At 37.8% G+C, this 22,339-nt stretch overlaps 1 protein-coding gene across 1 annotated transcript in view; it reads left to right on the top strand.

The window, feature by feature from the left end:
- LOC145660677 (heterogeneous nuclear ribonucleoprotein L-like) overlaps positions 1-22,339 on the top strand; it is a 214,095-nt gene that overhangs the window by 125,518 nt on the left and 66,238 nt on the right. The window contains exon 8 of the mRNA XM_081726013.1: positions 8,895-8,958. Within this exon, the coding sequence (XP_081582139.1) occupies positions 8,895-8,958 (64 nt within the window). The remainder of the gene's footprint in view (positions 1-8,894; positions 8,959-22,339) is intronic.

The following is a 22,339-nucleotide window of genomic DNA, read 5'->3' as shown; positions in this document are numbered from 1 at the left end:
TAAAAACAATGAAAAACAAACTTTGAAATTTTCGTGATAAAATTTTTACTTACATGCACCCGGCAACACTGCTATTCATTTCTATGGTGCTATTTAAAGCAAGAAGTATACAAGAACAATTCTCGAACTATTGAAGACATGGAGACGAACATTCGCAGTGCCATTGACAACATTAACACTTCTAATCTTCGTAAAGTTGCCGCCAACCTGGTGAAACGTGAGAACCTGTGTTTGAATCAAAACAGGACATACCCAGCATCCGCTGTAGAGCTGGTAACTCATTTCTGATAGTAGCAGTGTTGCCGGGTGCATGTAAATAAACTTTTTATCATGATAATTTCAGTTTGTTTTTCATTGTTTTCAGAAATTGCATAATGTAGACTGATCCTTAACATACCTTTTGATGCACTGAAACATCAGCAATGTTACCAATTCAGAGTGTTAATTTACGAAAACTATGATTTCCCTAGTTCCCCTTTACAGAGGCCTCATCCGATTAGTTATCGGTGGAAATGAAAAATTCTTTTTTCTGCTCCGTAGTTTCCAAGCCACTCGAACTTAACAAACTGAAAATTAACGACAGAATATCCATACGTATGAGTTGTGAGTCAATTTAAATGTTTAAAAAAAAAAAAATTGATTTACACCTTCGGTTACATCTGGTAACACTGTGTTGTTCCTAGTGTATTTCAATTGTTGCTTCTTAGTTTAAAATTATATGCATGAACAAGGCTTCATTTTGGTATAACCATTTTTCGTGTATCACTTCAGGTTCAAAAGTTCTACTATCCCAACCAAACTCCGGGTTGCATTGTATATTGGACACCCTGTAGTATCCGTTAGTCTAAAGGGCATAATCGTGGGACATCAAACTGAAAGATTTTGTTCTCTGCATGAGTTATACTACTGCTACAAAATCGTGTTAAAAACTTGGGAGTGCTATATTAACGAATTTTGATTGAGTAGCGAATGTCCGTTTTGTGCATGAGTCTTCGGACTCGATTCCCGTGAGAACGCATCGAACGTAGTAGAGCAGATCAGATTCCACTTAAGCTGTAGGTTTCGCCTTGTATAGTCTCGCTGTTGACAAAGGACGCAAATAGAGATAAATTATGACGACACTAATGGGAATCCCGTAAGTTAGGGAACACTTTTTAATTAAAGAGATTCTCCCTGGCCGTGCAAATTGTATAGTTTTCCCCCTTGGGCAGGGTGCCCACCCAACTTGAAAAGCGTGAATAAGTCGTGGATTTCATATACCGTGGAAAAACCTCGAGTAAGTCGTGAATTTAGTTATCAAACTTTGAAAATCGAAAAATCTTCAAATTGGAAAAACTTATCAAAAGAAAATAATTCCAAAGAAATTCTAATTTTTATTTTCCCGTTTCGTGTATGAACAGTTGACTTCGTAAAGTTGAATCAAGTTGATTATTTCATTGCAATGTGCTTTTGGTCTCAAATCGGGCAGTTATTGTCGTCCGGTCATTAAAGGTTATTTTTATAAACTTTCCGGTTGTGAAAAAATGGACCTTGAAAATCGTGAAAATCGCCCTGGTTTCAATTATTTAGCTTGAGTGGAAGTCCTGTTTGTTTTGTTCGAAAATATCAATCAGATTCAGATTAACTTCCCATCCCACACAATTTCGACATTCTTCGTATGTCTGAGGTTATTCAAGCAAAACGTTTGAGTCCTTCACTAAGTAACATTGTAACTGAAACAGATTTCTCAATCGACAGCTTCTTGCACCATTCTTGTTCTGTTCCATTCTCATATCCTTGTGTGGAGCTTCAGCCCCGAGGGGATGTATTTGAGAAAAATGGAATTTGTACTTCTTACATGCCTCCATGATTTTAAGAATATATTCATAGCAACTAAAATATTTTTTAGTTTATCCAAATGTATTTATTTATCTTTAAGCAAATGAAATTGTCGTTATTGTGTTAGAGAGACACGGGAAATGTGAAATTTCATATTCAGCCTAAGGAAAGTTCACTATTGTATTTCTAAATTCTGGTAAACACTGCTGAAGTCGCTTGGTACCTTGTATTTGTGTGAAGGGCAGCTGTATTTAAATTGTGGTTTTCTGATGTTATTACTTTCTTTCACTATGAATTGTTGCCCTTGAGTGAAAGGTTATAAGTTTGATATAGATCTTAACGTACAAGCTTTGTAGTAGATCCCTTGTTTGTGGTCTGTTGTCTCACAGGATCCTTAGTTAAGAGGTTATTTCTTCGCACATGTTTTTCCAATATGTTACATTGTTGTGTTACGTTATTCATCTGTCTATTAAAATGCTACAATAGCAATAAAAACGCCTGAACTCCAACTTCTAACATTGGATTTCACACCTTTGATTTACGGTTATTTGTGATTTCTCGCTTAATAAGACAAGTATTTTAAAGTGTGTGTACTTTAAATAAATTATTTAAATATATCTTTACGTTTTTAAATTATTGTTCAAAGCCTTTGTATTTTAATATGCCTTCTCCAAAATCAAAGCAAATGAATTGTGCTATCATCTTTGGAGTTCTTTTAAACTATAGGTTTGTGGACTTTTATATGTTTGTGGCCAATCCTTTCGACAATGAGATCTCGGAAACTACAGGCTCTAGAAAGATGACGTTTTCACTGATCGATTGCAAATTTTGCGTAGATTGTCCAGTTCTAATTGAATGTTTAAAAAACATGACCGTTATTTCTTTATTACACTTTTACGGGTATACTGAAATTTAAAAAAAAAAAACTACAGCATCATATCCTACACATTATACATTCCAACACCACATAATTGTATATAGGGGTTGTATATGTCTCAGGCGTTTGTTTCATGGTCAAATAATAATGAAAAAGGAAGGATAACCATTTCTCCAGTCTAAGATGAATATTTTTTTGGAGTATTTTTCACCATATATAACTGACATTATAATTAAATGTGTATGTAACGTATTTGCTTATTACATACTGCATGCAAGAAGAAAGAAAACACTGATCATACATGAAATAGGAACTTCAACCGGAAGTAAGCTCAAATCTTGCAAACGGTGCGAGATATTAAAAAAATAATCGAAAAATTCTCCCCTTTATAGTATTATCCTTTGCAGATTTTTATCAAGACATCTTTCACTTGTGTCTGTAAAGAGACATGTACAGATGTGAGGAATAGCAAGGAGATTCATGCTCATATCTGAATGATGCGCTGTGTAGAGAGCGCAGGTTCAGCTAGTTTATATAATAAAATGTTCGTTCCAAGGACATGCACTTAATTCTTTTTGGTTTTATTGTTTTTTTTTTTTTTTTCCTTCAGTTCAGTCTTAGAGACATTTTATATATGTATCGTTAGTGTTCATAATTTGATGCATGTGTATGTGAAGGATGAAGTACTTTGTATCATATGGATCACGTTGTTCATCGAACACTGTAAACCTTTGTCATTCTTGATTCGAGATCAAAAGAAGGAAATTGGCGTCTTTTGTAAAGTGAGCTTTCTATGCGAACCTTACCGATAAAGAGATCAGAGCTGAAGATGGTCTTTACGAGGTATTCCCTTACTCACATTCAATTTTAACCCTGAGCACCATTGGAAACTTCTGTCGCTGTAATACGTGCTGTTACGTGAGACAAGCCTTCTATTTATCACGGAATATTAAACATTTTAATATGATATTAGTTGAGTGGGGGAAGGGAGAAAAAACAACTGAACAATATTTTTTCATATTTCATGTAGGTTATGTGAAGACTACGAATTTTTGTGGATAAAAGTAATTGTGTTTTAAAATTGATCTTTGAGTTGAATAGATAATACTAAGATGAGAAGTAATCTTGAAGTTACTGTAGTGTCGTAAATTTTTGGTAATATCCAGTACACATAATGAAATTGCCTTTAAAAAAATCAATGAACTTCAGCTGTTGGCCTTATTGTCACGGGGACAAATAGCCTCGCTACTGACGTCCCCATTAAACCCATAATCAATCTATCTATCTATTGAAATCATATAGTGAATGTCTGGAAATTTCCACCTTCTTAGCAAGAACACTAAAACTTGGATGTTCGTCAGTAGTCATTTCGCAGTTTATTCCCACTCTTCAGGAGGGCGGTTTGGAATCTTTGTTTGGTTGTCAGTGCAGTGACGTAACTAATGGCTTTTGGAGCCCCTGCAATACGGAGTCTGCGGGCCTTGATTTACGCCCTTATGGGCCATGATATTAGATTTTCATGTTCCTTTGACGTCTGCTTCGAGTTCATTCATTGCTGGTTTAATTGCTATCGTGTGTGTGTGTGTGTGTGTGTACCTTTAGTGAGGAGGTACCGGGTTCGGTGGAAAAGTACCTAAGTGGTTCCGATCCATTTTAAACTGTAGTTTTCGTTTGATATAGTCTTGGTCCCGACGAAAGATGCAGGAAGTAAGTTCCCACTGACTGATTTACAAACTGCCAGAGTATAAATGTTGGTTGTCTCAGTTTTTTTTCATGTATCGTAAGTTCTGCGGTTAACTTTTAATTTGTTATTTGGACGTTTATGAACGAGTCATAATTTTCGCACTGAATAGAATGAATATACGTTATGTGTTAAAACGACAGTAGTCACAACTGTAAAAATAAAATTGCTATACGTTTGTTTGCGTTGTTCTGCGTAGTTGGGCTTGTTGAAGCCGAAGGAAGTTCTGTTTTTGGTAAGAGTAGTACGTGCGCGGAGCAGTGATGTGTCATCAGCAGTAGAAGTGTTCTCTTCTTGGGAACAGAGCCGTTCGTCGCCACGGCAGGCGTGGATCAAACAAGATTACCTCTGGGAAAGAGGCTCTCCATACTCTGTTGCCATAGCAACTTTCTACAATATTTAGCTTGTTACGTGAAAAGGGTATATAAAGAGTATGAACTTTTTGCTACCTAAACCCCTAACTTAAGTTTGGAAAAGTCTGTCGTAACATAGTTTATCCCGCATACAAAGTACTATTGGGAATTAGTCGTATTTCACAATCGTGGTTTATGATTTTTTTAAGTCTTGTTTATGCATGTACATCTTTATGTTGAATAAACTTGATAATTGTGGACGTTCATCTCTCACCAGCCTAATCCGAATCAGATCGTAGTTAGAATTCAGGACGATTTAGGCCAAACATCTAGTGGAATGTAGGAAAAATGGTTCTGAAAAAAAAAAATTGTACCAGCGAAAATAACCCCTAACTCTGAATTGTAGAAGGGGGGGGGGCGTAAACTACAGCGGAACCAGATTACTGAATTAACTGGGAGACACGGTGGCTTAATGGTAGGGCGTTCACCTCTGGTGTGTAGGGTCCCGTGTTCCATCCCAGCTCGCACCAAATGGACTTTGTGCTGAACGAACACTTTGTTCGTGGATTTTTTTCGGGATTCTCCCGTTTCTTCTCACTTTATTCATTCCCACCATTGCATTCATTTTTCATCACGATCTTCTTTAGCGTGGCCGGCATAAACGTGGGACGTAGAAGTAAAAAGTTTTAAAAGATTTTGCTGAATCAGCTTGATTTATTGATTATAACTGCGTTAGTCCGCTGGGGATTCTCTTAATTATGTGAGATTCGTAAGAATGAAATTTTATATATATATATATATATATATATATATATATATATATATATACAGGGTGTTAATGAACTAGACCGACGAACAGGTGATTCCTTACATCAAAATAAGAGGAAAGGTCGTGTTGAGAAGGTAAATATCTAGAAGAGTTGGTAACTGATCCTCCTAGATTTGTTTGAAATAAATTAACTTTTCACAGTGTTTCATCCTAGGCTAAATGAGGTGGATAATAAAAGAAATATGAAAAGAGTGGAGGGCGTAATATTATTCATCCGTTGTGACCAATGTGAGTGCATTCCTAAACAACGAGTTTTCAATTTACTTGGTTTGTTTTCGCTGTCCGTGTGATAAGAGGTCTGCACGGGCCGGAATTTTTAGCCCGGGTCTGGCCCGGCCAGTGAATTTATAATGTTGAGGCCCGACGTGAGACCGAAATCCATTTTATCTTTTAGGCCCGAGCCCGCCTCGATTCCGTGTCGTAATCAACTGAGCCCGAAAAAAGCCCGAATTATAGAAACTTAATAATTAACACACAATTGTGTTTTTGTCTACAGCAGTTAGAGGTTTAATTTTGCAGTTGTGCTTTAAAAATTCTCCAGAAAGAACAGTCCGCTAAATACCGCAGTACGGTATATTTACAGGGTTAGGTCCGAAAATATGTTTGTATATTTAAAAATTTACTGCCCGAGTCCCCCCTTTATTTCTCGTGTTAATACCCCCGAAACAAAATAAATACGCCACTGATTAGGCCTATTTACTTACTTGAATATACAATTACATAAACATCAACATACAACTAGAAACACAAACTCCTATTGTTGCACCAACTTTCTGATGTATCTTTAAAACTAAACAACATAAATGAAAAATTTTGTTAGCAACGTCGAGTTTCTTCTTTCGACGTATTTTATTTCTTGCCATGTTCCTGATTCTCTTACGCCAGGTTAAATTCTTCATTCTATTTTTTTTTTTTTTTTTTACAGTTCCCCTCCCCTTTTGTTTTTGATTTATTCATCCTCCTGCACTCCCTAAGTTCCATCTGACCAATTTCTCTGCATTCTCCATTTCCAGGTTCTCTGATTACCCTATCTACTACTCACTGTCAGTTTTGATTTCCCATGTATTCTCTCGCCCTTGAATTCTGGGTTGAACTTTTTATATCTCCATTTTCCTCGGGTGGTTACACCTTCTTACTCCCACTGACTTATTCCACTTCGGTTCAACCAGTTACTTTTCAACATCGGTAACATTAGTTTTATCTCGCACCACCAAAATACGTAAAAAGAAAGCTCTTCCGCTGAATCCCACTGTGAAGACTTGTACAGATAAGTAAAATGTGATCCAAATGCTTGTTGTTTACCTTGGTTACCTATGTTTAATTATGTGCAGTGCTATTTATTAACTAAGGTATAATAGGATAAATGCATACAGGTAATGCGTACCGCAAGAATTAATGGAATAATATATTTTGGCTTTTAGCAAATCATGGCATTTGATGGCATAAGCATCCGCTTGCCTAGCATGTTACATGACAATGTATAGAACGAGAAGAAAAAACTATATATTGGCAATATGTCCACAATATACGGACAATAGAGCTATATCAGGTCGTGCAATTTCAGATCACTCTTAGCAACCAAATGCAAAGGTTCATTTATATTGAGCTGAATTCGAATGTGCCATTTACGTAAGAAATGCCATGTTTCCACCACCGATTGTGTTCGATCTGCAGGCCACTGCTACTGATATTGCCTGACATCAGTTTCCATTGCAGAATACTGCGTTGCAGCTGGACCGTTGGTATTTCATCCCACTCCTTTTTACAGACTTTCCACAAGCCGGAGACTGCGAACTCGTTTATGGGACAGGCGCTACTTGAGGAATCCGAAAGCACAACAATCCATTGGGCTGGGGTCTGGACTCTTAGGGATGTCAGAGAAAAGAATTGCCGAAATTCCAGTTTCCTGTTCCATATGGTGATAACATTCCAGTGATGTTTTCGTTGTGTGGCTAGTCTTGGGAGTTCAACGTGGCTCACATCTTGTCCGTACCGTGCTGGGATTTGATGCTGGTAGAGTTCAGTTAGGACATGAGTCTGGTAGTATGCAGCTTTGATTTGACGTTTCACTCCACCTTTCGGAGACGCAGTTTTCCTGTGTACGATTAACCGGCTACACTTTAGCGAAACACTGCGCACTGGCGGAAGAACGTGCGTTTGCCCTTGGCGTCAACAGGTCTGCATGTAATGGCACGAAGTTTATCACAATCTGTGAGGAAAATCCACGCTTCACCAAGGGTAACAACTAACTTCCACCGATCACTCACAAAATGTTCATACAAACTCCTGTAGTTCTTTTTTCGCTCAGCCACATAATAGTTTCAGGGCGTGTACCTTCTCTTGCAAACGACTGTGAGGCGTAGTTCCTGTGAATGGCGCGGTTGATTGTCACCTGCAATGTGCGGCATTTTCTGGCCATCGCACGCTGTTTGGATTATTTTTGGAGGCCAGCATATGACGACCCTCACACAATAGCGGTGGGATCCTTGGAGGCTAGTTTCTAGCTGCTCGCGTCGGTAATGGTTTGGTTCAAGACTCTGTGCTGCATATTTCCGTATAATACAATTCACAGTGGCACGACAATTACGCACTTAACACATTTCTACAGTGCGATGTCGTGAACTTAGCGTCGGAAAGGGGCACAATGAACCTCTCCCAGAATTTGTTGTTTCGGCGACATTAGACTACGCGCGATCATACTGGTCCACTGTGTGACTAACGAGATACTGTTGCTTGTCTCGTGACAATCTTACGACGATGAATTATGCATATGTGGTATAGTTGCACATTGACTTCGGTTTAATATAAATGAATCAACTTCTTTATTTGGTGATAGTTATTTGGTCTTTACTTCATTTGCCAGATGTCAAATGACGACCAAACTCTCTGGTCTTGCTACTATCATCTAGTTACTGAAAGGTGGCTTCTGACAGATAACTGCACATGTTATAAACAAAACTAGAGGGAGTATTGTTCGCACGCTGTTGCTAGGCAACGAAGGTCACTGGTCGCGCTGTTGCCGGTAGTTGAGACGTCTTGTTAAATGTCTTAAGTTTGTCGCCAGAGTTGCTATCTCTGTTGCGGAGCCGCTGGCAACAGCGCCTACAGTACTCCACCTGTTCTACCCAACTGTTAGAAGCCACCATTCCTTGCGCACAGTGTAGATTTAGACCTAAAATTTCTTGCCCTGATACAGATAGTAGATAAATAATTAATTGTTCATATCTAATATAAAAAAATAAAAGCATTGAAGTTTTATTGTTTGTTTCTTTGCAGCCCTCAAAATTGAATGTTCACAAGAATGATAATGAGAGCTGGGACTACACAAATCCTAACTTAGGTAAGTATATTTCTTAACCAGATGAAAATTTTGCATTCTATTTCTATTTCATTCTGCTTACTTTAAAAGCTAGCTATCTTTGAAATGGACCGCCATTCCTTTGTGTGAGCACAGTGTACTCAACACGTTGTACACAGTACACACAGCCCACACACCACCCGACCAGAGATCCTCATGCCAGCATCACGACTTCACTAGACGAAAAATCGATAGCAGAGACTGAGAACTCAAATTTTGTCATTTGCAAGTTAATGAAGCGGGTGTGAGGAATCTGGTGAATTCAGGGGCAGTCACTTAACATGTACACACTCTTCTCTTTACTTGGCATGGCAGTCAGGCATCTCAGTCGATACATCACAAACATCCATTCAACAGAGAAAATCACTAGACAATTGCGAAAACTAAATATAGAAGCACATCATCATATTGATTTTAACATCACTTTTTCTTTTTTTATTTCCACGTTTAAAATGATTGACTTTGGACTGACATAACAATGTGTCTTCTGGATTAGTGGAGGAATAGTTGTATTATTATTTAATCCTGCAATAACTCGAAATTGCTTTAGTAAATCAGTTCTGAACTGTATTTCGGTTTTGTTTCAAGCTTGATACTTATGAACTGTCCCAACAGCATCATGCTTCTAAATAACGTATCGTTTAGGTAATAAATAATTGAAGGTAGTACTATTGTTTTAAGTGAGGAATGACATTTACAGTAATTTGAGAGTTCAGCTTCACACAGAGTACTTAAAATATATCAATAAAAATTTGGGATTTGTATTCTTACAATTAATCCAATGTGTGTACGCGTTTTTGCTTTTATTTCGTGACTAACGGCCGGTCGGGTGGTATTCTTCTTTTGTTTTTTAAATTGAATAATCTAGCATGTCCACTTCGTTGAAATCGCAAGTTAATACTAATCATTCATTAGACTGACTGAGTTCATCACTCTTATTCTTTTCAATATTGTTCTCAGCTAGTGTGTTTACTATTAACCTGATTTTTAGTGTACTCTGCTCGATAATAAAAATGCGACACCATCGGTCTAACCGTTCATTTACAGAACGTGTAGAGGATGGTAGGACATAAAAATGTTGCCGGTGAGGTTCAGAATTCATTATGTAGACTGGGGGGCGCGGTGACTCAGTGGTAGAGCGTTTACCTCCGGTGCTTGGGGTCCCTGGTTCGATCCCACCTCGCGCCATGTGGACTTTGTGGTGGACAAACACCGTGCTCGTGGGTTTTCTCGGGGTTCTTCCGCTTCCTCCCACCTTCATTCCACCATTTCACTCATCTCTCATTATCACCGTCTCCTTTAGCCTAACCGACATAAACGTGGGACGTAAAACTTAAAGATTTAATTTCATTTTCATTACGTAGACTCTTGAAGTAACAATCAAAAGTAAAGTCGATTTCTTCTATACATGGGCAGTTCGGTAAATTCTTTGAACTACTTGTGCTGGATTTTACAACAGCATCTCTTCCTCTCCCCATCGTTCTTTTGACTGTATTTGCGGGGTTGCAGTGTCGCAGCACCGACTGTGTCTCATTCTTTCTTCCAATACTATTGCTAATGTGAAACATGTCAGGCCGCCACATTTTGCTACAATCGAGTATTTTATATAAAGAAAACTACATATGTTGAACAGCAGTCTTCTAATCACTGACTGAAAGGACAGAGTTTGGAACTGTGGCAACTAAATAGTCCACGTGGACTTGGCGAGTAGTTGTCAAATGCTGGAAATGAGGGTTCTGGTTGGCCATTTAGTAATCGGGGATGTTTTCCACAAGTTCCCGTGGATGATGACTTACTTATGGCACTAGCCCCACGTAGAAAACGACAAATCCTTTAGATACAAACTGCACATGTATAGGCTGAATTGACTATACTTCCGAGTGCGACAGTTCAGTAATGACTGAGTGTTGGCACGATGGAAGTTTCTGGAGGCGAACAGTACCTTGTCATTGTATGCGTTAGGAATTCTAGCATGTTACCACCTTTGACCGCATCAGAATGGTGTTATATCGCGATTATGAATTATTCTTCAGCGATATTGCTGTCCGTGTTGTACGGAGTGCAACTCTAATGTTGGGAGTACGCAATCAATGGCTCCAGAAAAGCAATATATAATGACGTATCATACTATAGACTTCTTGTGCTTTGATAATGGCGGGTAAAAGAGCCATATCCAGAATACTGGCAAAGGAATTCGGCATTACGACTAGTGTCTTCACGAACAGTAGATAGTCAGGCAGTGTGAGGCACAGTAGGCATATTTGCAAAACGCTCGCTACTGTAACTGTGATTACAGCATATAAATGTGTTAGTTCGTGATTGCGCCGCGGACGTCGCGCGTGTAGTCAAATGGCACTACATCTTGAAAGAACAGCGCTTTCTGCGGCATGATGGCTACATGGTCTGGCCTGCATTTTGCATCGCCACACCGCTGAAACACTAGGCATTGAGGTGCGAATGTATTCTATACCTGTTCACGTGAAATAAGTTACGGATTTTTGATCAGACAGTGGTACGTGAGTGAGGTGTTGTACCTGGTTTGGTTTGGTTTGGTTTGGTTTGGTTTATCCTGCATGCAACCACTTTCCAACAAGACAATATTCGACTGTATATGACATAATACATTTTCTAGATTGACACAATGTTCTATTGATTCCGTTTCTTGACTGGTATGTTTAGATTTCTTGTCTTTTGAACAAACCTAGTCCGTGATTGCACAATGCGTCACACCAGAAACGACCTTGAGCTCCAGTTGGTAGGTTTTATAACGTTACAGACGCGTGATTTACTATACATCTAAAGTCTAATTTTCTCTCTCTTCATTTCGCAGCCGTTCTGGACGCTCGTGGTAGTCTCAGGCGCTACTGATGTGTGGACGTTCTGCCACTGTCACATGTTGGACACAGCAGTACGTGAAATTATTTCACTCCTCCGTACGTTGTCTGCCTGCCGCTTTCTGGGTTCCACTTCTCTTTTTTGGTGTTGCATTTCTAATGTTCAGTATTGCATTTTCTTTATTATTTAATTCTTTGTTCCTTTCGAGTTACACTTATCAATTTTTCATCACTTTTCCATTATGTTTTTTCTCGGTTTAGTACAAGAACCCATTCAGACCACTTAGCTATCTGCTTTTTCTCTCTTGTGTATGTTAGCTTTCATTTGTCGTCCACGTTTCAGTTGTTCACTGATGGTAGTACTACAGACAACCCAGATGAACAATACAGATTTAGCTCCTTCCATTTATAAGCAACAAATATTTTATAGAATTATCATACAGATGACTTTATTGTAACAAATCAATAGTTGTTACTGATAGAGGCAATGGACTGAAGATTTTGCTCTGATCACACTGGTGGGCCTTACGCGATTGTAGTGTTGGTACGTTACTCCGGACAATAATTCGTGAACCAAAGTAAATTTTAGAAATCTGTTTTTTGCAATAGATAGGTAATCTATTTCAGACGAATTCATTAATATGAGTCAGTCTGTTAACGCTTCATGGGTAGTTGTGGCAATCCAAATCTCGTTTTCTACTGTTGAAATAAAACTACATACGTATAATGGTAACATGCTGAAAGTTCAACATCGCACCGTTAGCTGATAACAAACATCCTTCAGCGGTTGACATCTACCGGGCAATATTAGAACTAAGCTTTAAAGAAAGAAAGAAACTCTGCTAAAGAAAGTGCAAAGGATCACGCCTAGAAGTTTCAACTGTTTAAAAGTATGTTGACAAGATCGAAAATAACATTTTCTCAGCATTACTAATTGAGAAATGTACACTAATAATTGACGTAGATATTAGTGTCGCCTACACAATACCTATATCAAATAAGTATGCAGAGACAGACAACACCTCAATCACCGATTGTGCGTCTGGGTTGTCTGTGGTAATATACAGTACTTTGGTCATTGTCATGAAAGCAATAGCGCTTTCTCCTGATACGAGAGTCTCTGAAAATATTTTCTCGGGAGTTTTTATTTCTTGTATTCTCCTCATTCCTCCAGTTCTTCTCATTATCTGTTATTTTTATTTATCTTTATCCTAAAGGGGTATAATTGATAACGGTTAAAGGCAGGTTCCATTTCAAATACTAAAAGAAATGGTCTCTGAAGTCATCAACCGATTTCAAAATGTTATAGCTTGTAAACTGCTAATTATATAAGAATGAAACTTGTGTTATTTTGTGAGTAAAAAAATTACTCAGAGAAATATTAGTATCATTGTTTGATTACCGAAGAATTTTACAAAATGAGGGCGGATCTTAAACTTTATTTTTACTAATATTTTCGTCCTTTTATTTTTTTCTTTAAAAGCATCAATTCACAAGAACAGGACATATCACAATTTACAGAATTCATCTAATTTTCATCAAACTACGTAGATACTGACTTTCTTACTACAGATGTGTAATACTTTTCTCTGCTTTTGAGTCATTGGCCAACCCAGTTGACGTTTTCACTTAGCACTGCATACATACAGGTATAATATTTGTACACATTTCATTCATTGCTCTCTGATATATAAAATTAAAAGTGACTATGTTTATGACTTCGTAATTCTTGAACCACCCAATCGATCTCGATCAAATTTTCAACCTAGATGAGGTTCGGGGTTGAGAAGTTTTCATTTCACTTTGACGGTGTAACTTTGAGGAGGGGGAAAGGTGTTTAAAAATAATCGGAAATGACCGACATTAGTGTCGAATCCATAGTTTGTGGGGTTGCTGAGATGATCGGTGGTTCTTGGATGCCGGGGCATCCGAAGTGTTCATGTGTCCAGTTTGAAATTTCCGTTTCCTACTTGATACCATCTCATATTGGCTTTCATTTCAATTAACTGCTTTCATCTCATTCTGAATTTGTTTTTCGGTTCGAGGTGCAGGAACTTCATAAAGTGCGTGCCTCAGTTTCGTTATTTATTCCACGTTGAGTGATTTATCTGTGGAAAAAATATACAGTGGAGTCTCGTTAATTCGAACTTCAATAATTCGAAATAGTGGATAATTCGAACAGAAGTCCATTCCCCTTGAAAACTGAATTGAAAACAACAGTAAAAAATAGTGGATAAATCGAACTTCTGAACCTATGTTTTGGATAATTCGAAGTAAACACAGTTGACAATTTTTTAATGTTGGACAGATGTAAACAGAGAAATGCAGTTTTAGATTGTTTTCCGTTATCCAGATGCAGCCATAGGGAAGAGTAATACAAAAGATAATTAGTAAATCTATGTAATGATAAAGATGAAGGTGAGTTGGGGAAGAAGTAAAGATAGAGAACGTGTGCCAATCTCATCTTGTTTCAGAATTGGTTGAAAATTTAAGATGAATTATTGATAAAGTCAACTAAATGTTATAAATATCGTATTCCACACAATACATTAAATTCAAGATTTATTGACCGTACAAAAACAATCAAATTTAAGCAGATGATGATTACGACTTCTTAAAAGTGAGAACAGAATATTGAAATTGTTACTGATGTTTAATTGTTTGGGCTATTCAATGTATGTTGTAGTGTTGTACGTAAATATATTTTCCATTGTACACGTACTCTCCGTTTGTTAGTTTGCGGTATTCGATCACGCAAATAATAAGCTGCTTTAAAGGTAAAGTCTACATGAATATGTTTTTGATGCACAGTATTTTGGTTTGTTTGTTGTTATATATGTGAAAATGAATGTTGTTGGATAATTCGAAGTTTTTTTCGTGTCCCCTTGGACTTCGAATTAAAAAGAGTCCACTGTATATCCGTACGAATCAGTATTTTGTATGCTTAGAAGAAACAAGGCATAGGACATACATCCAAGGGGGTTCGTGGTTTGTCTCCTGGATGATTGGATGAAGTTTTTGATAGTTCCTCGTATGTCTCTAATTTAAGACATTGTAGAAAATCTTATTTGCTGTATTATAAGTAAAAATTACTGTACCCCATGCTGAAGTCTAGTCTGTCGAAGATATTGCTGATGCTTCTTGTTCATCGATTGCATGAAAATCACGGTTATAAGAAAGTACATGAGAAAAGTGAACTCTTCTGGAAAATTTCCAGTTCGCTCACAACTTCCAGCGTGTTTTTAGTAAAAATGTCCTCATCCCTCTGTCATTTTTATGGTATAACTTCAGTGAAACCATCCGTTATTGGAACGTAGACGCTTGATTCTAATTGTGTGGTAACGCCAAGGCCATGTTCGCTGTCACAGGCAGATCTGGTCATGAATGGGGGACGCTGTGTTGGACCGTCATCAGTTACTGACAATCAATGGAAACCATGCTGTGAGGAGAGGAAACAGAGCATTGTTCTGCTTCAGCATGGTTTAGTGGCAGGTGAATAAATAATATCAAGAAATCCAATACGTTCAAAACCAGACGCTCTCGATTTCATATCGCATTGCTATGTGCGTGATGTTTTGGTAGCTTTCCGGGTTTCCTGTAAAGAGAACGCCGATTAAATGTAGTGTACATTTTCACCTGATTTTTGTGTGAGAATAAAATTGTCAGTAATCTGCTTCGTATCAGATATGTAGGAAATATTAAATCTATGCTTCAGATATTAGTTTTATTACCATTTTGTTTGTTAATATATACACATTTTTGATTTTTGGAAACAGTATGTCTATTCAGTGAGTAAAAAGTTCTAACGTCGTGGCGGTAAGGCTGTGCCCTGTCAAATGGCTTGTAGTTGGGTAATGCGTGGTTAAGATACCACATATGATGTGAATTACATACGATGTGAATTATACATGCCATCTTTTTTAATTCATTTGTTACAAGAACGCTCTATATACATTGCACAGGGCGCCCACCAAGTCGTGAGTTTCGTTATCAAACCCTTAAAATCTAGAAAATTCTAAATTTTTTAGTGTTCTCTCAATTTCTTGTATGTAAAATTAACGTAAAGTTGAACAAGGGAAAATTAAATTATTCCACTCCAACGTACCGACCGTCGTGCCGCGTCTTGGGTCCTGCCAACGCTTCGGTCCCACATCAGGGGTTTTTTATTGTCGTTATGTAGTCAGTAAAGGTATTTTTATGGAGTGTTCGACAGTGAAATTGAAAAACTTTGCACCGTGAGAAAGCCATGAATTTGATTTGTTTAAGAACTGTTATACGTAGCTTGTGTTGACTTTACGTACCGATAGGTTTTCAAATCATCCTTAATAGGGTGATGAATATTTATCCTCGCCTGCTGCAATCAGGTGCGTCATTTAGGGGTCAGGAGGGGGTAGTTGCCCCCTTCCCCAAGAGTTCGAGGAATACATTTGCTTTAACCGTCTGGAATTCTAGCACCTATTTTTAGGTACTAAAGTAGTCTTCATTATTCGATTAAAAAAGAACCATTAAAGCTTTTTACTTCAGTTTTTTTAAGGGTAGAGGCGTTGTAGAACATGTTACGGGTGGTTTCACGTCTTTCTGCGTCGAGACATAGGAGGTGATGACGTCATAACTAAAAAATATGTTTTGTTAGGCCTATTTTTTATTTTTTGGCGGGCTTACTTTTGCACCTAGAAAGATTGAAATTTTGCACAAACATTCACTCCAGTGAATATTGAGAGTTTTTCAAATCTGCGTTAACACAGGGAGGGTCCAGATAGGCAAAAAGTTTTAAAAAAAGAGAGATTTTAACAAAAAAAAATCCCTTGAATTGCGATTTTCCCGTCTCAGTTACACGATGGAGACATGTGAATGGTACCGTTTGAAAATAGTTCTATTCTGAAGAGAATGATAGACGAACCATGATTCTAGGATGAATATGGATGTCTCAGATTTTTTTTTTTTTTTTTTAAACCTGAGATCAGGGTCTTTTGCGGTTATGTGGGGCATTGTGGGGATTATTCATAAATATTTTTCCCGCCCTTACTGTTCAAGATAGAAGTTTGAAATTTTGTACATACAGTACACCCCTTATTATTTTCAGTTGATTTTCAGGTCTCTGCGTTAACACAAGGGGGGGGGTCAAAATTTGAAAAAAAAAATCATAGAAAAATCCCGATTTCAATGAATATTCCCCGCCTCAGGGACATGATAGTGAAATGCGAATGGTACCATTTGAAAGGTTGCTCTATTGTGTGTGTGTGGCGGGGGGGGGGCGGGAAGAGGTATGAATCCTACGATAAATAGGAATGATGCTGCAGCCGCTTGACTGATAGTCTGTAATTTACCTTTAAAAAAAAAGCCGGAACTTTAAAGGGTTAATCGATTGTCTACTAATATACTAGTACAAAACGTGTCTTATATCGGTGGTGCTCTTGCCCCTCAAGCGAAGTCTGAAATGACGCCCCTGGTTAGTCCTACCTATTGGCAACGTGTCCCTCCTTTGAAAAAGAAAGAAATCATATGGACAGTGTATATCGTTCGCGATCTACAAAATTCATCTTAACCAAACTTGGCGTGAACTATTTTCCTGCACAAACGTTAATTCCCGAGCTATGGCTATCAAAATTGTAGTTTGGATTTTTTTTTTTTTTTTTTTATGTATCATTTTGATTAACTGCTATTTAGAATAAGGGGAAATACGCGAAACAGACCTGTTAAACATTTTTTTAGAGATTATCCGAATATGCTGGCCAAGCCTATCATTTGATTCCGAAAAACTTCCGTTTTTGATGGGAAATGAAAAATGGTTCACAAGTCACAAAGTTCATTGTGTTAAATACTTGTTAAACCATTTACATTTTCGTAAAAATAAGCAGTACCGAAAGCTGAATACTTTTTGGCCACGTATAAAGAATATGACTATTCGAAGTGTGTTGGGTTTGTGACGTTGAACATAATCATAACCATAGTCCCTCCCCCCTTTTTTTTTCTAGGATCGTGATGCAAGTCGGTATATAGTTATGCTTTGTGAACTAGTTGCGTTTTTGATTCTGAATAACAGAATAAATGTATTGAATGTTGAGTGTAATATACTCTGAAATATCGTTTGTAAATTATCTCTAAGAAATTGAGGAAAACTCATTCGTGAAATTGATTAAAATTCGCGAAACCTCGCGACAATATTTGTTCATTTGTCATATCAGCATATCAAGCATAAGAATTTTCAGAAATCTCCGTTTAAATGGGCTTTTTTTTTAAATGAAAACCGTTTAGTAGAATAACTTTTTCCAGTGCAGAATGAAACAACCCAAGGCAGGAGTCCAAGGGAAAAATTTACATCATGACCATGCATCATAAGATAAAGAAAGCGCTCATCTCACGAGTATTTGTTTTTAGCTCATATTGTCAGGTGTAGTTATGTTTGACTGGCACAAAGCTCTTTCATATAATGGTGTTTTCTAAATAGAGCTTTTTGAGAGATGCGTCAGTTTGTAAGTATGTGGGATCGCTGCCATATGTGTCGCCGTATCTTTTTGAGCCGGGTGCTGGTGTGGGTGAGCGGCAAGTGTTTCACATTGCCAAGACTTTTCGTGAAAAAGGCCGAGAGATTGATTACGGGTGCTGACAGCATGTTTTGCACACCTTTCACCTACTCTCGTGTGTTTTTCAAGTGATGCGGCAAACACATGATTCTTCAGACGACTCATGTTTGGTCGTTGTTGGTCACATACGCAAGACAGGAAACAGTAGCAACAGAGCTTTCATGTGAATAAAATGTATAGACTCTTAATGAACAGAGTTTCGCGTGGTTTGTTTTGGTTAGCTTTCCAGAATGTTGATAATTAGTCACTGAAAGTTATGATTTTTTTGGTTGGTTTGTTTGTTTGTTTTGTTTTGTTTGAGGTAAGGAAAGAAAGAGGTGGCGGAATTCAAGGTGTGTAATTTATTTAATGATTTCATATTTTGAATTTCATTCTGAAAAGAGGGTTTGCAGGATACAATAGTTGTCATTTTCACTCTACTTGATTGTAGAGCAACATTAAAGAGAAGTGAGAACGGCCCCTCGTTGACTTGGAAGTAAAGATTATACTAAAAGCGAAAAGGATTGCAACAGAAAATAGATCAATTTTTAACATTGAGTGATTTTTTTTAAAACACTAATAAAACTTGATATTTTGTGCGAAATTTACAGTAGACGTATACCTGGGTTTTCACCAACCTGAAAGACCTATAAAAGTCAGGGAATTCAGTTTACTCTAAAAACTCCTGAAAAGGTTGAGAAATTTCATGGTAAACTGCAAAAACTTGGAAAAGTAGATGAATTTTAAGTATCGGTACGGATTTTTATTTCTCATTTTTTTTTTCTTTCTCGGCTATTTCGTACGTGATATTTTATAAAGTAAATTAGTTTTGCAAAACTTTAAAAAAAAAAAAAAAAAAAAAAAAAAAACTACGTACATGCGAGCAGTCTCGGGTACGATTCACGGTGGGAACACTTGGTCGAAAAGGTATAAAAGTTTTTTCATGGCAGCCATCGTAGTGAGGATTTTTCTGAGTTTTCCTCATTCATATCAGGCAAATGCGAGCATGGTATCTGACATAGGTCAACAAGCTGCTTCCTTCTCTTTTGCCCGGATAGTGCGCTCACTGAGGGACGTCGTCACGGGCTTAAGACCATGGATGCTGGTAATGTCCTGAAATATGTATAAATATATAAAGATTCGTAAATCACAACCTAAAACCTTGGGAAAAAATAATCAGGGAATTCATGGTCGTCAAATGAGAGGTAACCCTATGCACTGTATTGAGATGTTCAAACTCGCGCACCCGGCTTTAAACCTTGAGGTCAATATTTGAGATCGAGTCCCGTGTGAACACTAATCCTATAAATAGATTACGAGTCAGGACCCTGGTCTAAGCGAGCGCGAGCTCTGAAGTAATGAGTGCGAGAATAAATAGCAGGAGCTATATTAACTAAAGCTAGCCCGAGCTCAGTCGAGTGAGAAGCTGAATAGGCATAAGCTTCATTGATATTAATGAACATAAAACCCACTGAAATGTAATGGACGTCTGCACGGGTAAGCTCCTGTTACAAAATGGCCATCTGTGGCCACATATTCGTGCTTCTCTTCCCCCCTTGTTATATATAATATATATAATCATATCAGCTACCTCGAACTGTATAGTTATTATGTCAGTTTGATTGAAATTCATATCCCAAGGGAAGAGTTGGGCATAATGTGTGCAAAGAACTTACCATCTCACGAACCCGTAAAGTTAGGAAGTTGAACTCATAAATAAATTTTAAAAAAATAAAATAAACAGATACGTGTCCCAGCGTTTTTAAGAGGAGCACTTTATATTGTTTTCACCACCTTGAAAGAGATGTCTAATTTGTGATTTCATCACAGGAAAACTGTTGAACTGTTTGAAGGTAACTTTGGAAGATAATACTTACCTCATTTTTTTTTCTCCTCACAGATCATGTAATTATATTTTGGTTTTCTCGTTTGAATCATACTTACGAGACAATCATACTTGTTCATATTTCGAACCTGCAACAACTGTGAAACTCCATACAACAGTGCTTGACTATTACGAGTGGTACAAATGTTTCATGTTAATTGGTCTTGCATCATTTATAGAATTTCTTGCTAAATAAATTTTCTATAAGTACATTTTTATTACTGAATATACTAGAATCAACACCATTATTCCACTGAATATAATGTATGTACACGTTGTTAGAATATTAATTTTCTACATTGATGCGATTTAAATGATAATTCCATTGTTACGACCGTGTTGCTAGTTTACGGCTACTTCTAATTTGTGATTAATACCATCACTTTTTTTTTCTTTTTCAATAACTTACGGAGACGAAGATTGGCGTTGATAATTCAGTTAATTACAGGGTGGCCCAAAAGTAGGTATACATCCCTGCATTAATCAAGTATAACATTGTAGCTTATAGGTTTATTCGCTTTGGCTGTTCCGAGCTTAAGATATAAGTAAAAAGACATTGAAAACAAATAATAAAGAAACTAAGTCTACGTGATGGATAACAATAAGAAATTATATAAAAAGCAATGAGTTGATCAGTACGGGACTCTATACTTTTGGGCCAACTCTGTATATACTGTGGAAATGAAACCCAAGGCAATTTGCAACAGAAGCGAGTGTGATTTCTGCGTGAATACACATTACCCCTTCTGCTGACCTAATTGGTAGCTCGCGCGCTTTTAGTGCACGAGATCCAGATTTGATTCCAGGTAGGGAAGTCTTGAAATTTGGTTGCATTATGGTGGTTCGGCTTCTACCTTAAACAGTAGATCCACGTCGCATATATCCTCGGTGCCAAAAAGAGATCCTAGACTCTAACCAACCAGTTTGAATACATATCATGAACACTTCGTTAATAAGGCGAGAAATGTGTTAGATGTATTTTGTACAGGGTGAGTTGAAGTGATGTTTCAGATTTCAATGATTATATATAGGATGTTAATGAACTATACCGACAAACTCGAAGAGGTGATTCCTTACGTCAAAATAAGACAAAGTTCATATGGACCTATGGCGAAAAGAGCATAGTTTCAGAGCTAGGGCTGTCCAAAATCGCGAAAAAGCCAAATTTCAACAGGCGCTATTTCTAATGCCAGAAACTGTGTGTGGTGGTCCTTATCAGCGTAAAGGAAGTCACGCATACGCAATCCAAAAATGTATATTTCATTAATTTTCAGTGGGTGTACAGAGAATTCCATACAGGGTGAAATTCCTAGATATGACATCAACCGAATTTTGAGAGATGCTCTGACTTTATGATTGGTCCAAAGTAGGCAAACGATAGGCCTTGATAGCAGTGAACACGGAATCTTTTGGCGCGATGTCAGAAGTGTTAAGGAACCTCAGCAGCACGGTTTCTCGTATTTGGGAGAACGCATGCTGCAAGGTTTTCCCTCACGCTTATAAGTGAAGAAAACGTGAAATATACTGTGACGAAATACATCGCATCACACATTATTCCGAACACACAGAAAAAACATGGAGCTGCAGGTTCCTAAAACTTCGACTTCCTTCCGAAGCATTGGATGTCCATTGTCGTGAAGGCTTACCTTCTGCCTACTTTGGACCCTCCTTGAAATCAGGGTATATCTGAAAACTATTGAGAGCATATTTGAGACTTACACCCTGTAGGGAATACCCTAGGGATGGCCAGAACAGGTTTTTCGGATCCAGATCTGGAACCGTTTTTTCGGATTCAGGGCTGGAACCGGTTCCGAAGATCAGTTCTGGAACCGGGTTTTCACATCCAGGTCTGGAACCGGTTCCGCTGGAACCGAAACTTTGTGACCATCCCTACGCTAAACCCGAGCTGCTGGCAGGCTGTGAACAGTGTGCTAGATGAAATGGTAAAAGCGACAGGCAGGCGCCCAAGCGGCGGTCGCTTGTCTCATTTGGCTAAATAAGCTGGGTAACTGGCAAACTCATTGGCTCAACAGGCATACTGGCCAACTCATTTGGCTATACACCCACTGGTGGACCAACTT

This window comes from Thermobia domestica, chromosome 9, assembly GCF_964235325.1.
Source record: "Thermobia domestica chromosome 9, izTheDome1.hap1.1, whole genome shotgun sequence".
Lineage (NCBI taxonomy): Eukaryota > Metazoa > Arthropoda > Insecta > Zygentoma > Lepismatidae > Thermobia > Thermobia domestica.
This window is presented reverse-complemented; position numbering and strand designations above follow the sequence as displayed.